This window comes from Mytilus californianus, unplaced genomic scaffold (assembly GCF_021869535.1).
Source record: "Mytilus californianus isolate M0D057914Y unplaced genomic scaffold, xbMytCali1.0.p SCAF_8, whole genome shotgun sequence".
Taxonomy (NCBI): Eukaryota; Metazoa; Mollusca; class Bivalvia; order Mytilida; family Mytilidae; genus Mytilus; species Mytilus californianus.
The window spans coordinates 101060688-101077040 of record NW_026262734.1 but is presented as its reverse complement, the minus strand read 5'-3'; the positions used below and the strand labels follow the sequence as shown (position 1 = coordinate 101077040).

Sequence of the window (16353 nt, the reverse complement as noted above, 5' to 3'; positions counted from 1 at the left end):
CGAGTAATGATTTTCCAGTACAAATGTTCTTCACTTTATGGAACAGATATAAAACTCAGAAAACTTTAATAAAAATCAATAGAAATAAAAAAATATTTTTTATTAAATCAATTTTTGCTACCATATAAAGCTTAATCTAAATCTTCCTAAAAAATTACATCACATATAGCTGCTGTTTATCTACTTACTAAGAACAGGTGTCCGTGTAAAAACTGAACAAAATTCACAATCCTATGATGTGTTAAATCAACAGATTTAAAAGGATGGATATTTTCTCCGCTGATGGCGTATTGATTTTTAAAGATTCAAATAAAATTTGAAGTATCATCTTCGGTAATTGAAGACTTGAATCAACGGGGTGATCTTTTCTTAACAATCACAGCGTAACAATTCAATACTTTTTGTATGGATGATTGATAGCTTCGGGATAAGTTTTATAACCAGTATAAAATTTTACCTATTATCACTGCAGGTGTAAGGGGAAATTTGATTTACCATAGAAATCCAAATAAAATCACGAAGATTTAACCCCTTAATCTCCCCTTTCTCCCTTCCTTCACAGGTCAGGTCAGATTTCTACCTGCCATGAATGGCTCCGGCTAAGATACCAAATAAAATAAGATGTTAGGTAAAAATTAAATTTTAAACAATTAAGTTCACATTCAATTCTTGTGCTTAGTACTTATTTATTTAGTGTTTTGAGAATCTTTGTTATTTCAGTCTGTTACGGTTTTTTTGTTTTTGCTGACTTATTTATATGATGATATTTTTTCTGCCATCTTTTTTCTCTCATTCACCCAACAACTTTATAGTTTATAAACTCTTTCCATAAGTATGATATACTAGTAAGAAAACAAGTTAGTTTCAATTTTATATTTGGTCAGGATATAGCCTTTATGCCATTGTGCCAAGGTGATTTTAAGAATCTATCAATCAGTCAATCAATCTTTTATAAGTGTCAGTGCATTTGAAGCAGTTAAAGGAATTTTATATCTCAACAATTCTACATGCCATTATCATTTGCTATTCTAAAGCAGTAAAGCAATAGTTATTGCATAAGTTAAAGAGAGGCAATTAGGATACCAAGAGAACATTCAAACTCACAAGTCAAAAATAAACTGACAATGCCATGGCTAAAAAGAAAAAGACAAACAAACAACAGTACACAGAACACAACATAGAAAAACAAAGACTGAGCAACACGAACCCCACCAAAAACTGGGGGTGATCTCAGGTGATCTGGAAGGGTAAGCAGATCCTGCTCCACATAAAAGGGATAAAACAGAAATTACCAAAAAAACATAAGACAGTACAAAAGACACACACCAACCGCCAGTGAACCAAACAGATGTACCAATAAACACAATCAACAACATTTGATATTCTAAAGCAACAAGTCATCTGATCCTATAAGTTAACTATTGTCATACATACATTAGGGATAACAAGAACTACCAAAACATTAGACAGTTCAACTGACTCAACCAATGACCTGTGAACCAAACAGATGTACCAATAAACACAATCAACAACTAGCACCACATGACATAAACTTAGTGGTGGAGGTTAAACCAGGTTTACATGTGAACAAACCTCCCAATTTACCTGTAATCTGGACCATGTCCAGTAAAAGTAAATCATTCAGTAAAACACTTGCAAATTACATGCAGCCACCAACAGGTTGTCTACTTAAACTTCAACTAGGATATGAAAGATGGCACATAATCTAGACAGCTGGGACTAAATCATCTCATTACTTCAGGAAGCAGGTTTTTAGCTTTAATCATGCTTATTATGAAACTGATTATACAATTCAAGAATTCATGCAAATTTTAAACACAAATACGGTATAAACATTTTGTCTCCTTTACCGGTCATGAAGCATTAATTTCTCAAAAATTTTCAGCAGTAAATGAAATGAAGTGTGACAAATTGGATGTTGAATAACCATAGATAATGGTAGGCTTCCAAGATCTGTCATCCCCCTGACTTAAGATAAAGATGGCTGATAGCCCAGCCATTGTATATTATTCCAAGATATCCATTTTAATGACTTGATGGATAGAAAAACATCCTATTGTCGATAGTTCACAGATTCTGGTCCTGAATAACAATTCAAGCAGAACACAAAATATAAAAGCACTCAAATTCTTTTCTAATTTTCTTCCCTGCAGACATAAAAAAGAGGCGTGAAACTAATAATGTTCATTGGAAAGTATTGTATTTAAAATTTAAAAGATTTAGATACATATCTTCCATAATTATACGTATAAACATTATTTAGATTTAAAAGTTCGATTAAAGAGGCACGAACTAAATCATTTAAATTTAAAAATTGCTAAAATATAGGTGAAAAGTTTACATTGTAAATGCTACCATATCATGCAATTAACAACAAATAAACTTACACAGGGAAGTAATATTAATCTGTCTAATACATAGATGGTTGAAACGTTTATATTACATGTATTTAAGAACTGGGTACAAAATAGGGAGCTTGCATTTGTATCTTTAAATATGAACAAAAGAAGATGTGGTATAATGTCAAGGAGCAGCATTTGACAACCTATATTTGTTCCGCCAAACAGAAGTTCCCCTGGAAACTTTGTTATAAACAACACCATAATATCTGTTCCTGTTGGAACAAATATTCTATACCATTTATTCCATTAGGAACAAATAAGTGTAAATATTTGTTCCAGTGGAAATAATATTACATACTATTTCTTTCATTTGGAACTAATCTACTATGAAGGAACTTATATTTCATGACACATTAACCCAACAATAAAATTAAAACCAAACATTTTTTTTTATTAGTGTCTATACTATATATATGTCAATTTTGTCCTGAGTCAAGACAAATAATATTTCAATGAAATAGTGTATACACTTTTAAAAAAAAAATACAACAATTTTTCATAACAACAATTCCTCAATGGATAAAAACAACAATATAATATGATTGGCATGAACACATAAATAGAAATTTTAAAATGTTTGATATGTCATTTAGTTTTTACTTGTCACTGGGTGGCTGTCTCATGGTTGTATACCTGACTTCCCCTTTTGAACTGTATACATTATTTAAGAAGAACAGGTTAATTTAAGTGGAATTTTTACAGGATATTTGAAATCATGACATGTCCTTTTGTCTTTGGTAGTTAGTTGTCTTATTGGTGATCATTACCACATCTCCATAATTCTTTATCTTGTCATATTTATTTTTTCTAGAAAATGTGCAGTACACAAATAACGATTTCAATTAGAAATCTCCCTTCTGTGCTTGATAATTGACTTTACACATTTATGCTAAATGGGGACTGTAGGTGATATTTGCTTTGATTATCTCAGTGTATATTACTCTGGAAATTTATGACAAATTATCAAAATCCCAGTGTTCATAGGGAAAAAGATAATCAGAGACCCAATAGCCCAGGCTACTAAATTTTAGGCAGGGCCTTTAAATTTTAAGTGAAAATGCTCATAGTGCTTATACTAATCTTTCATATTTTTGCAGCTTCAACAATATCCCAAAGACTTAATGACAAAAAAGCAATTCCAGAACTTAACTTTGGTAAATGAAGAAAATTTAGTAAAAATTTCTTTCATGTCAGCATCTATCATTTAAATATCATATTCCTTACTGATTAAAAACTTTAAAATTTGATTTGGATGCGACAATGAAAAATTGTTATTCTTTCATCTGCAAGGTGCCTCAAGGAAAGAAAAAAATACATCCCTGGTAAAGTTACAAGTCGATTTGAGAATGAATGGTAGTATGAATGATGTTCAATGGGGCGAAACAACGGCCGTATCTGATATCGCCACTATCTCTTTATTTTATACATTAATTTACATATTTCAAACATTCAGATCTTAGTTCATAAAATGTCATGTGAAACTTCGAATCTGATAAGATCCTAAAATATACATAAGTTCTTATGAAAATTACCGATAAAATTTTAAGTGTCGGTCCTCAAGTTATTAAATAATAATATTCCTTTGGATCACAATGATTAAGAAATACAATGCTTCGGGAGATCTAGCGAAGAAATTTTATTCTGCATCATTAAAATGTTTAAATAAAAGTAACACCTGATTTTTTCCCTTTTATGTCTGAATCGCTTGGTGTATTTTCTATAGAATAGTACAAATTTCAATAAATCGCCATTTTTCGATGATCCATGAAGTTTTATTATCTAGAAAATTTATATTCATAAATAAAAAAGAATAATATCAAATTCTAGTTTTTTCATAGTATTTTTTTTTTTTTTTTTATATGAATTTATTCTCAAATATACTGTTTTTGCGCTTACAAGTTCGTACTTTATTTGTTACATTTTTCTGAACATGCAACATTTTGAAGAATTACTCCAATTCCATTTTTCAGAACTTTAAAATAATTTATGATAGCAAGGACATTTCTTTAATGTTTTTGGTTTTTGCAAAATTATTCTTAGTTTATACATTTGACATAAAAAATAATTTGCCAGTCCCTAGTTTAAATCAGTTATTTTTTATCATTTCTTTCTGTATCATACTTAAAAAAAGATTCAAAGTGGCATTAATGTCAGGTCTAAGTTGTTCATTTACAGTGATCACTAGCTTGTCAACTCTGAGATTGTTTAACCCCAGGCCTGCACATGGGTAAGGTGTGTTTGTCAACTCTGAGGCTGTTAAACCCTAGGCCTGCACATGGGTAAGGTGTGTTTGTCAACTCTGAGGTTGTTAAACCCTAGGCCTGCACATGTGTAAGGTGTGTTTTTCAACTCTGAGGTTGTTAAACCCTATAGGCCTGCACATGTGTAAGGTGTGTTTTTCAACTCCGAGGTTGTTAAACCCTAGGCCTGCACATGAGTAAGGTGTGTTGAACATTGATCTTCATTAACATGGATCACAGTTTTTCCTAATAAAGGTTGGTAATGCTTGCCTCTTAACAGAATTTGGACACCAATTTAATGTCATTTCCTTACTTTTGCAAAAATCTGTTCAATCCATATGTAGTTTATAACTGAAGCTATATATGTACATTTATGTCAATAAAATACTTTTTATGTTAATAATAAAGGCCGTCTTTCCAACAGCAAAAACACAATATACCATTAATCCATGATAAAAATAAATTATGTATTCTAAAGTGAGTCAAAATAAAATTAAACAATGAGTTACCTCCCTTGAAAATTTCATAGAAATTTTTAAAAGTTATTTCTCTTCCACTGATCAATTCTATATCTTGAATAATTATCTGAATATGAATAAAAAGAGATACAGAGTATTTGTGAAATAGACAGCAACCCAACAACAAAAATAACCAAACATATTGAAGGTAACAGAATAAGAATATATTCATTGTTCCAATTCGGGCACTTGAAGGGCAGGATGACATTTATACCACAAAACAATAAACAATGATTTTGAGAAAATTCTTTTGAAATGAACATGAACAGTCTTCGACAAAACACAGGTTTTTATACCATATGGCATGCTCTTAACTGATTGGAGCCTTAAAAGTCGGTGCCATCTACACAAATTTCTCCCCATAAGATGACTAAAGATAACCAATGACAAGGTTTGTTACTTCTTGGACATGGACATGAAGATTACGTTTGATTTTGCACTTTCATTTTAACTCAATTATAGAAGACATATTGTTCAGTCTTTTTGAACTGATCAACAACTTTAACTTATATGCATAAATTAATCACCTGAAAGTTATTTCAAACCCAATTATGGAAGACACACATTTAAAACTTCCATTTATCACAATTTGTAATCTATCAAAATTGCTAACAAGACCGATCATTACTATTAATTCATCAATTTAATAAAATAAAATAAAATGGATGACGGTTTTCTTGGATTAGACCAAAAAATTAAAATGCAGATTTTTGTCTATGAAATGAAGTAGTAAAATATATGATTGATACTGAAGCTTTATGACCGAGGATCAGTGAAGGGACATTTTGTAATAAAATCTCATATTGAAATAAAAATAACCAGAAAACTTACAATTGAACAAGATACCTTCATTGGATTACATGTATTAATTCTCAAATATACTTTTTTCAAGGTTTTTTTTAGTTCGTTACTTTTTTCTGCAACATTTTGAAGAATTAATTATTCCGATTCAATTTTTTAGAACTTGTAAAAAATTTATGATAGCTTAGCTAAGTTTAAATCACTTAACATTTCATTCTGCAATAATTTAAAAAGATTCAAGGAGGCCTTAATTTACATCCTTACATATAATTTACTTCTATGATATAAAACTGAGATATTGTTTATCCTTTAATATTTACGTCAAGGAACTAATAATCTCTAATACATATTGTACACGTTGTAACTGATATAGATAAGATATTAAGTTTAAAAGTGTCAGTAGACTTGTATTTAGTAACTAAAAGCAAGTCATTGCATTTGTGTGTTTGAACATTTGTGAGGTACAAAAAATGTATAAAGATAATTTTTTCTTAAAACAAGAGAGAAATCTATCACCATTTTACCCCATTCTGGGCCTCATTTTCCTTAATATTGATGATCAGTACTCAATTATTACATGGCTCATTTAAGATGTATTTAAAATTTCCAGATTTTCAAAAAATATTCAAAATAAAAATTGACTCGTCATGAATACTAATGAAGCCAATTTTTCTTTTGATCTCTATAAAAAACCTATATGTTTCATAGCTTGTTGTTTTCGTGCCGATATTTCATTTATAAGTAATTACTTACTTATTGATTATATTAGTTTTTCTTTCATGGGGATGTCGTTAACAGTTGATAGATAAGTATAGATAAGATATATCATATACATGTACTTAAATTTTCAAGTACAATAATTCCTGCAATATTTTGGGAAATGGGCGGTGATAAGACCTTAAGTCGTTTTCGTCAATTACTTAATACATTATAAAAAGAAAATTTTAACTCTAAGAAATAAGCTTTTTAAATATCAGTAACAAACTTGTATACTTAAATGAGGGTGCAGTATTTTTTAATGAACCAACAACTCTACGACTAAAATAACCCTAATACATCTTCAGGGCAACATAGAGTGACTTTTTATTGCTTATTTTCTTATGATACACAAATTAAATTAGTAGGCAATTGAGAATTTCGACACTTTTAGGACTTTTTATATAAAGTTTTGAATAAAGAAGCAATTGTATGAAACCATGAATAGAAATGATGCTTCAGGAGCATAAGTTGAAATTTTATTCCTTCTTATCCTCAAAAACAGAAGGGAGATTTTTTGTGCTCTTTTTTTTTTAAAAAGGGAAAAATTTAGCCACCTGTTTATCCTCAGACAATTAAAGGAAACCAAATTGCCTCTACTTAAAACTTGAAAATTCCTAGGGACAATTGGGAGAACAAAAAACTTCCCTTTAGTCCATCAGGACAAAATGAAGGAGTAATATTCAATATCCCTTAAATCCTTTGACCACAGCATAGAAAACTGAGGTGACTGTTCCCCTGTATAGGTTAGTAAAGGGAGATATGGTAATGAACATGTCTTGGTAACAGTATCCAATCAAACATTAACATTTTGTTGAGAGTTACCACAACAGACATGATCATGATGATTTTATAAGTTTTATATTTATAGTTCAATTAAAATCTACATTTTTCATGTTATTGTCGAATTTAGGAAAAAATCAGACTTTGATGGATTTGACCTCCACCCTTGCAGAAGAGATTTTACCCAATTAAATCAATTAATCAAATAATCATCAATTCTTTGCCATCCCCTTGACTTGCTTTGCTACTGCATGTACTGGTAGAACATGTAATAATCTTTCAGAAATATATATTTAAAGGACAACTGTATGACACTCCCTCCCTAAAGAACCTCAAATTAGAATAAACATTGAGCACTGAAAATGTGAATATGATTTCGATAAATGTAATAATGGTTGGTTTATACTGAAAAATATAAATACTTATCCTGTTTCATTAGTGAACAATTATGAAATTTATGAGATTTGAAGTAATTGATAATTTTGAGGCCGTGAGATAAATGTACAAGTATGTAATTTCTTCATCCCTTGATGTACAGTCAAGTAACCTGAGAATTACAATAAATTTTATCCACTTAGTAAATCTGATTAAAAACAGAATAAATTTCCCTCCAGATACAGAATATTTATAAAAATCAATATCTACGTTGTGCTTGATCAATCCATCGGCAGAAAATTTAGCTTGTTTTATTATTTGTCGCTGAACGTAAAAAATCAATGATTGTATTTCAATCAATTTGGTATAACTTAATTTAGGAATCTTCACCAAATCATGCCGTTCGGTATTAGGAGTATTTTTACAACTAATCAATATTTACATTGTTATAAAAGCAATGATCATTGATTTTAAGACAAGAAATGAGATATTATAAACTTCTTTGTCTCCACTGGGATTACCTACATGTACATCTATACATCATCCTTCATCCTGTTTAATTTTAAATTTGATTTCTATTTTCTAGAATAAATTTCATTTACCAGCTGTTCCAAAAAAAATTGGGTGAAGGATGACAGGCCCCTTAAATTAATTAAATATGGGTGGTTGCATTTTCCTTTGAATATTGTAGGACTTATAAAATGAAATTTTTAATTCTATTGCTGGTCGAGGTCTTTAAAAAGTGCCTCTATGATGCCCTCAATGCGTATAATTCTGAAACACAAACAAGACACTCTTTTCTAGTTTTATGGTGTTGTTTGGTTACTGTCTGTTTGATTCAGTCTTTTATTTAAATTATATGCACAAACAAGATACATCGATATCTTTAATATTTGTATTTTGTTGGTGGAATATAGTCTCACTGACATGACTGGTGTTTTTTATTCATATATAAAGACCTAATAATATATATATTACTATAGTTTGACACATAAAATTTTATTCAAATTAAGCTTGATTGATTGATTGTAAAAAAACATAGATCTCTATGTAGATAGTTCAAAATATCTATTTCAAAATTGTTTAATAAAAGTTCGAAATATCTATTTCAAAATTGTTTAATAAAAGTTCAAAATATCTATTTCAAAATTGTTTAATAAAAGTTCAAAATATTTATTTCAAAATTGTTTAATAAAAGCAAACTGTTACACATGTAAATTTTGTACATGTATGAACAAATGGCCTGTGTTTTTTTTTTTAAAAGAAAGATCAATGCATGGCTAAAACCACCACAATAAAATGGAAAATCGTTGAAATCAAAAGCCATAAATTTAAACATTTCCATGAAATTTATGTATTTATCTTTTTTCTTTCAATTTTGTTATTTTTCAAAACATTGTTCAGTACCTAATATAAATTTTATAATGATTTACCTTACAACTTTGTATCAATTATATATCTGATAAAGAAAAGAAGTATGTGGGTCATTGTTCATGAGAGAGTAACCCAACAAAGTATTTTTCCCCTTTCCATCTCAGCCTTATTCATACTAGATGTACATAGAGATGCTACATATAAATTTGATTTAAAAAAAATTGTATACAAGTAAACAAGGTAGATAACTCAATAATAAATGCCTAAACAGTTTATAAAGTTTTTCTCATAATCTTAAATCATTTTTCAAAACTTTTACAAATGTACATGTGAGCATGATTTTTTTTCAAATCCATAATCAAAGAAAACAATTATGAAAAGAACAACTATTTAAGTATTACATGTAATGATGTATATTGGATTGATATTCTTAAAGATATTGGGTTTTTTTGTGTTTTTTTTTCCAGGGGTGGGGTAAACAATAAATTTTCAAAAAATTACCTTCTGAATCAGGGGATGCATACTTTTATCAATTTTTCTCCTAAAAATCAGGTCTTTATTTCTATACAAACAAATCTTAAGAATATGCACAAGTTATATATTTTAAAAACATATGCTTAACTCAGTATGGGGAGTCAAGAAGAATATTTTTTGAAAATTGGGTACAATTGCAAATATTTCAAATTCATAACTTTGTTCAATACCAAACTTAATCATAAGAATGAAATGATTTGTTAAAGAATCTGCAAGGATAGACTGATATAGATGAATCTGTTTTAATAAAAACCTTAATTGCACAATTTCACTTTGAATCATGAAAAATACATAGAATAACCTGAAAAAAAAATCAAATACATACACAAAATTGATTTCAGGTTTGAAAATAATCAAATTACTTATTCCTTTTTTCTTTGGTGGATTGTTGTCTTATTGACAACTATAAGCAGTATTTTAGAAATTAGATTTCAAACTACAAAAATGTAGTTTTAGGTCAATACAGTAGTCAGGAAAGCATAAAAAAATCTTCAATTAAAATCAAAATAAAATCCAATTCAGTGTTTAACTAAAAAAAAAATTATAGTTAGAAATTCAGCGATTGAAAAAAAGGATTGGGATCTATAACTAATTTTCTGATGAACATTTACATGTACATGTTGTGGTGGATCTGGGACTTCCAATAAGGGGTCCCAATAAAACTATAAATACAATTAAAAAAAGTACACTTAAATCACACTGTGTTTACCATTAAAGTCCCCTCTTGGATCCATCTATGATACTTTCAACAGGAAATAACTTTGTGAGATATAAGTGATTTTTATACTGTGCACTAACAATTCATAGCTCCTCAGAACTATTATATTATACATCAGAGAACTGAAACCAAATCTGTTGCAACAATTTTTAACCCCAAAGACATATAATTTGGCCTGTCTTTTTATAATTCATGAAAACAATTAAACATGCATCATCTCCTTTTATTCCTATAAACAAATGAAAATTTATTAAAAAAATATATACATATATAGTATTTCAGTGTCATCTGTAAATTTAACAAATATATTTTTGTTTGTGGCCTATTGTTGGTGCTATGTCCATCCTATTTAACAACTTGTATGAAATGTATGATAAAAGTTTTCTGAAAGATAATTCATATACTTACCTAATATCTGTCTAAGTGGTGTATTGGAAATGATCAAAACATGACAGTGAATACAACTGTTTATTTTAATGAAGTTTTCACAGGTGACAATAAATAATACTGGGACTAATCTGGTTACCAAATTTGTAATACACAAGCTAATGACTTCCAATACACATTTATCAGTTGTGGATGCTGAGAAGACAAGTCATAAAACTTTTCAAACTTTCACTGAAGGGTAAAAAGTTGTTACACTGTTTGAAACTTTTGAATTTATTATTAACTAATCATTTAAAACTTTATAATCAGCTGCTGCTTCTATACTGACACAAAGAAATCCACTGATCAGTCAGCCATATTGATTTTTTAGATAATACACATTTTATTGATGATATTGGGAAATTGGAAAACAGCTGACATTTTGTAACTGCATTATTTTTGATTGGGGTATGGATAATTCATGAAACCTCCGTCACCTAAAGATATGATAATTAATGTTAATGAAGATGGACATACCTGTAGTTCCTGTAAATCAAACTCTTTCCAATATTGTACCATTGACTGCAAGCTCGCAGCCATCTTGAACGGGATTAAGCCCAATCAATTGATCACATGACCCACTTAGAATCGAAAATAATCTCAAAACTGTTTACATTTTGATTTTTAGAAACAAACGTTGTCAATATATACAATGAAACTAGTTTGGACAAATACCTATTTTTGATTCTGAAAAGCTAGTCGATTATTCTTTGTATCATTTCTTTGTAGAAAACAAGTCGATGTTTTCTTCTGTTCTGAGGCTTTCTAGAGGGAAAATGGCGGGTGTTGACAGTTGGCGCACATGTTTAAATAACCAGAAATTTGTTAAAAATCTTGCAGAAAACAATTCTAAAGACTCAAAACAAAAACTCAGAAATTTAGCTAAGAGTTTATTTGTTGTATATGATAGCGATTTATATGTATGGGACTCGTACGCATGCCACATTGTCTATTTCAATCTGAAGCAGTTGCTTTTGGAAGATAAGGAAAAACAAGAAAGATTTCAGGTATAAAATGCATCTATCTGAATGGTTTCATGCATGCACACCCTAGATGAATGTTTTGTCACTTAAATATCAGGGATAAGGGATGTTTACTTGTTTTAAGTTGGCATGTTATTTGTTGTTGTCCTTTTATGAAAATGAAAGTAGAAAACGAAAGTAGATTTTTTGTTTATAAACTTCTACACAATAAAGAAGACAACTGATTGGTTTCTATCTTTTTAATAATTGGGATGAAGATGGTGAGTAAGTAATGCAAACAATCATTCATATGTTTCATCAGACAGTGTACACTTCCGCACCTGATCCTAAGGTCTAACATGACACAAAATATCTCCTGGTACATTTGTACTTCTTGTCTTCCTCATATGGTATGTCATAATAAATGAATTGTTCAAACATTAAGTTAAAAGACCGATGAGACATGACAAATAAACTCTACTCTTCACTACAGGACCTAAACATAACTGAAAATGGAATTGCAAAATTATTATCAAATCTTAACCCAGACAAGGCTGCTGGACCAGATTCTATAACATCAAGTTTACTAAAAGAACTTTCATCAGATCGCCAATACAAGAGTATTAAAAGAACTTTCATCAGATATTGCACCAATACTAACAACGATCTTCAGGCGGTCCTGTCAAACAGGTGACTTACCAGATTTATGGAAAAGAGCAAATGTAAGTCCAATATTAAAGAAGGGAAAAAGGCTTGACGCAATAAACTACTGTCCAGTCTCACTTACCAGGATTTGCTGCAAAATTATGGAGCACATTGTAACAAGCCACATAATGACCCATGCTGACAAACATAAAATATTTTACCCACTACAACGTAGATACAGAAGAGACCTATAGTATCCAGTGAAACACAACTGATCGACTTCATCAATGACATCACCTTAAACATGGATGCTGGGAAACAAACAGACTTCCTAATTATGGATTTTTCAAAGCCATTTGATAAAGTAAGTCACAGTCCACTGACACACAAACTGGATCACTATGGCATTAGAGGTAAAACCAACAAATGGATACAATATTTCCTTTCTGACAGGAAACAAGTGGTAGTTTTAGAAGGGGGAAAATCTGATACAATCAACATGAAATCAAGCGTCCCACAAGGTTCAGTACTTTGACCCAGTGTGTTCCTCCTCTACATAAGCGACATGCCAGAAGGTATTCACTCAAGGGTTAGGCTCTGCCGATTATACCATAGTATATCTTAATATTGCGTCAGCACAGACAGTGAGAACTTACAAGCAGACCTCAACAAACTGGAAATCTGGGAAACAAAATGGAAAATGGCCTTTTCATCCCGACAAATGCAATAACAATTTCAAGAAAACGCAAACCTATTGTGAGAGATTACACACTGTATGGCAACACCCTTGAATCTGTAAAATCTGTTAAATATCTAGGTTGTGCCATCAGTTTAGGCTTGAAATGGAACGAACACATCAGAAACATACATCTTCTTATAAATTTATATTTATATGTAACAAAGCAAACAAGACCATTGGATTTCTTAATTGAAACCTCAACATCAATAACACTACTATAGAAACGAAACTGTATCCAAATACCTAGTTAGACCAACCTTGGAGTATAAATGCAAAGTCTAGGACCCTATCCCATGTATCCAGCACGACAACACCAGCTGGAAATGGTACAAAGAAGAGCAGCAAGATAGGTCACTAACAGATATTACAACACCTCATCTGTTAGTGACATGCTTACGCAACACGAATTGAAAACCCTTGAAGATGAGAGAAAAGCATGAAGACTTGCAATGATATACAAACTTGCCAACAGGATGGTTAATGTTAATACAAAAAAACACCCTCACTCCACCAGACAGACTATCCCGTCACTTGAACATCAATGGTTTCCAAGTACCATTGTGTAGAACAGAAGTGAGGAAAGAATTGTTTTATCCAAGAACAATTAGAGACTGGAATGCACTACCACTTACCACCACCAGTGCAGGTAGTCTTGAATGTTTCAAGACTCACCTACATGAGGCAATCTAGACTAGACCACCGTCCAGGATGTTTTTAACTTCACTGTATGTAGAATTTATAGCACAATTTTCACATTATTTTTCTAAAAAATATTTACATGCACATCCAAAAGTGGCAAAATATTCAGTTTGTTGATGGTGGTCATGTAATGGTAGAAGTAGAAGTCATTGCTCAAAGTAATTTCTCATAGTAGTTAGGTATACTTGTTTAGGTGCAGGATCAAGATCTAGGGCTTGCCAGTTCTTGAAAACGGAAAATGTCGAACTTCTGGTAGGGACGTGTATAATACAGGAATCAGACTCGGTGAACACACAATTTTTTCTGGATTTTGACAATCCAAAAAAAAAATTGCAGACATACCGACCCTATTTTTTTTCAGGCTGTAACTGGAACCACACATATACTTTTAATTAGCCAAAAGTTAAAAAATATATAAATCATTGATAATCCCCTTAAAAAATCATTCTGCTTTACAAACAGTACAAATCTTTATGAATGCAACCTTACCTCCAATAATAGGGGAACCTCACTTTCCTGCCATCATTGATCATCAAAACTGTTTCATTGTGCAAATTCCACTTACCCTCATCAAACATTTTTGTCAAATATGCCACAAAATCCTCCAACTTTTATAGTACTTGTTCATTATTTTAGTATGGGACTGAATCTACTTTGGGTCAAATGGACTTGAGTCGAATGAACTTGGGCCAGGTTAGTTTTGGACAATGGGACTAGCATGACTTGATTACAAAATTCTAAGTGTGGTGGTAAAAAGGACTATTGGTAAGGGTTAGAAAAAAATGGAGTATAAAGCAAAATATATAAAATATTAGAAACATGTCATGAATATTCATGTACCAGGTATTCAGTGACGATGTTGCCTTGAATTAATTTTTGTTTACATGTGTGCATGTTTCTTGTTATCAGTTGTATACTAGTTTTTGTCCTTTTTTAGTTAGTACTATTTTAAACCCCTGACTATGAATTTTCATTTTAACTTAAAAGATTTCAGGATTTTTGAAACCCTGTCTATATTCATCTACATGTACGAATATAAATTTGATAAATTATCTTTACAGACACTGCTATGTACTGATGCACCAAGGTTTGATGTGGAATGTTTGGTTTTCAACAGAACGGGGAATTATCTAGCAGTGTGGGGTCAGACTGGTATTACTGTGATAGAGTTGCCACGGAGATGGGGAAAATACAATGATTATGAGGGTGGAAAGCAGTGTGTTCAGTGCAAGTAGGTCAACAAAGAAACAGCAGTGGTTTATAACAATTGAAACTGAGTTTTTTATACCCCTGTTCTGAAGGAGGGGTATACTTGTTAACCTCCATCTGTCCTTCCCATGAATTTTCTTTACATTTTTCAAATCCAAGCTTTCTTAATCCTATTCTCAAGGTTCATGTGAGCATGCTTTATCATGTGGTGCTCTTTTACACTTATCAACTTCCTTTTTAGCTCACCTGGCCCAAAGGGCAAAGTGAGCTTTTCTCATCACTTGTTGGCGTCTGTCATCCATCATCGTCATCTGTTAACTTTTACAAAAATCTTCTCCTCTGAAACTACTGGGCCAAATTTAACCAAACTTGGCCAAAATTATCATTGGAGTATCTAGTTTTTAAAAATCTGTCTGATGACCCCACCTGCCAACCAAGATGGCCGACATCGCTAAAATAGATCATAGGGGTAAAATGCAAGTTTTGTCTATTATTTTGAAAACTGTTATAAATAAAGAAAATCTAACAAGGCAGAAATGTTCAGAAGTTTGAGCTCTACCTATTGTTTATATATGCCAAAACTGTCAGATGACTTCTTATAGGAGTTATTTCTCTTAAATGACAAATTTTACCATATTTTTCATTTTTTGCCTATTATCTTGAAAACCATTATAGATAGAGAGAGAGAGACTTTAAAATGCAAAAATGATCAGTAGGACAAGTTGTACAAAGAAGTCTAATGGTTGAACTCATCAGTGGACTCCTGATTAGAGTTATTGCCCTTTGATGAAGATTTTTACTTATTTTTTTTGCGTTTTTGCCTTACATCTTAAAAGTTATAATAGATAGATAGAAACTAAAATAGCAAAAATGATCAGCAAAACAAGATCTACAAATAAGACATAGTGGTGAAAATTCGTTCGACGACTCCGTATTGGAGTAATTGTCCTTTAATTAAGATTTTACCATATTTTTTTTTGCATTTTGCCTTATATGATAAGAATTATAATAGATAGATAGAAACTTAATTAGGAAAAAAAAATAAGCAAGACATGATCTACTTACAAGTCAAATTTTGATGATATAGCTACTAGACTCACTCTTTATAGGAGTGATTGCCCTTAATTTAGATTTTTTTTTTACCCTTATTT

General features: G+C 30.9%; 3 protein-coding genes across 5 annotated transcripts in view; 2 read left to right on the top strand and 1 right to left on the bottom strand.

The window, feature by feature from the left end:
- LOC127710745 (protein CASP-like) overlaps positions 1-11524 on the bottom strand; it is a 106509-nt gene extending 94985 nt beyond the window's left edge. For 2 of the 3 annotated variants that reach the window (XM_052216704.1, XM_052216699.1), the window contains exon 1: positions 11426-11518. In XM_052216704.1, coding sequence (XP_052072664.1) covers positions 11426-11488 — 63 coding nt within the window. In that variant the 5' untranslated portion in view covers positions 11489-11518. Of the gene's footprint in view, positions 1-11425 lie in introns of all 3 variants that reach the window. The other variant, XM_052216697.1, reaches the window with a different exon arrangement.
- Positions 1-16353, top strand: part of LOC127710750 (glycosyltransferase 1 domain-containing protein 1-like) — an 801321-nt gene that overhangs the window by 296059 nt on the left and 488909 nt on the right. The window lies entirely within an intron of this gene.
- The window catches only part of LOC127710747 (nucleoporin 88-like), a 45298-nt gene continuing 40666 nt past the window's right edge, over positions 11722-16353 (top strand). The window contains exons 1-2 of the mRNA XM_052216707.1: positions 11722-11955; positions 15055-15224. Coding sequence (XP_052072667.1) covers positions 11725-11955; positions 15055-15224 — 401 coding nt within the window. The 5' untranslated portion in view covers positions 11722-11724. The remainder of the gene's footprint in view (positions 11956-15054; positions 15225-16353) is intronic.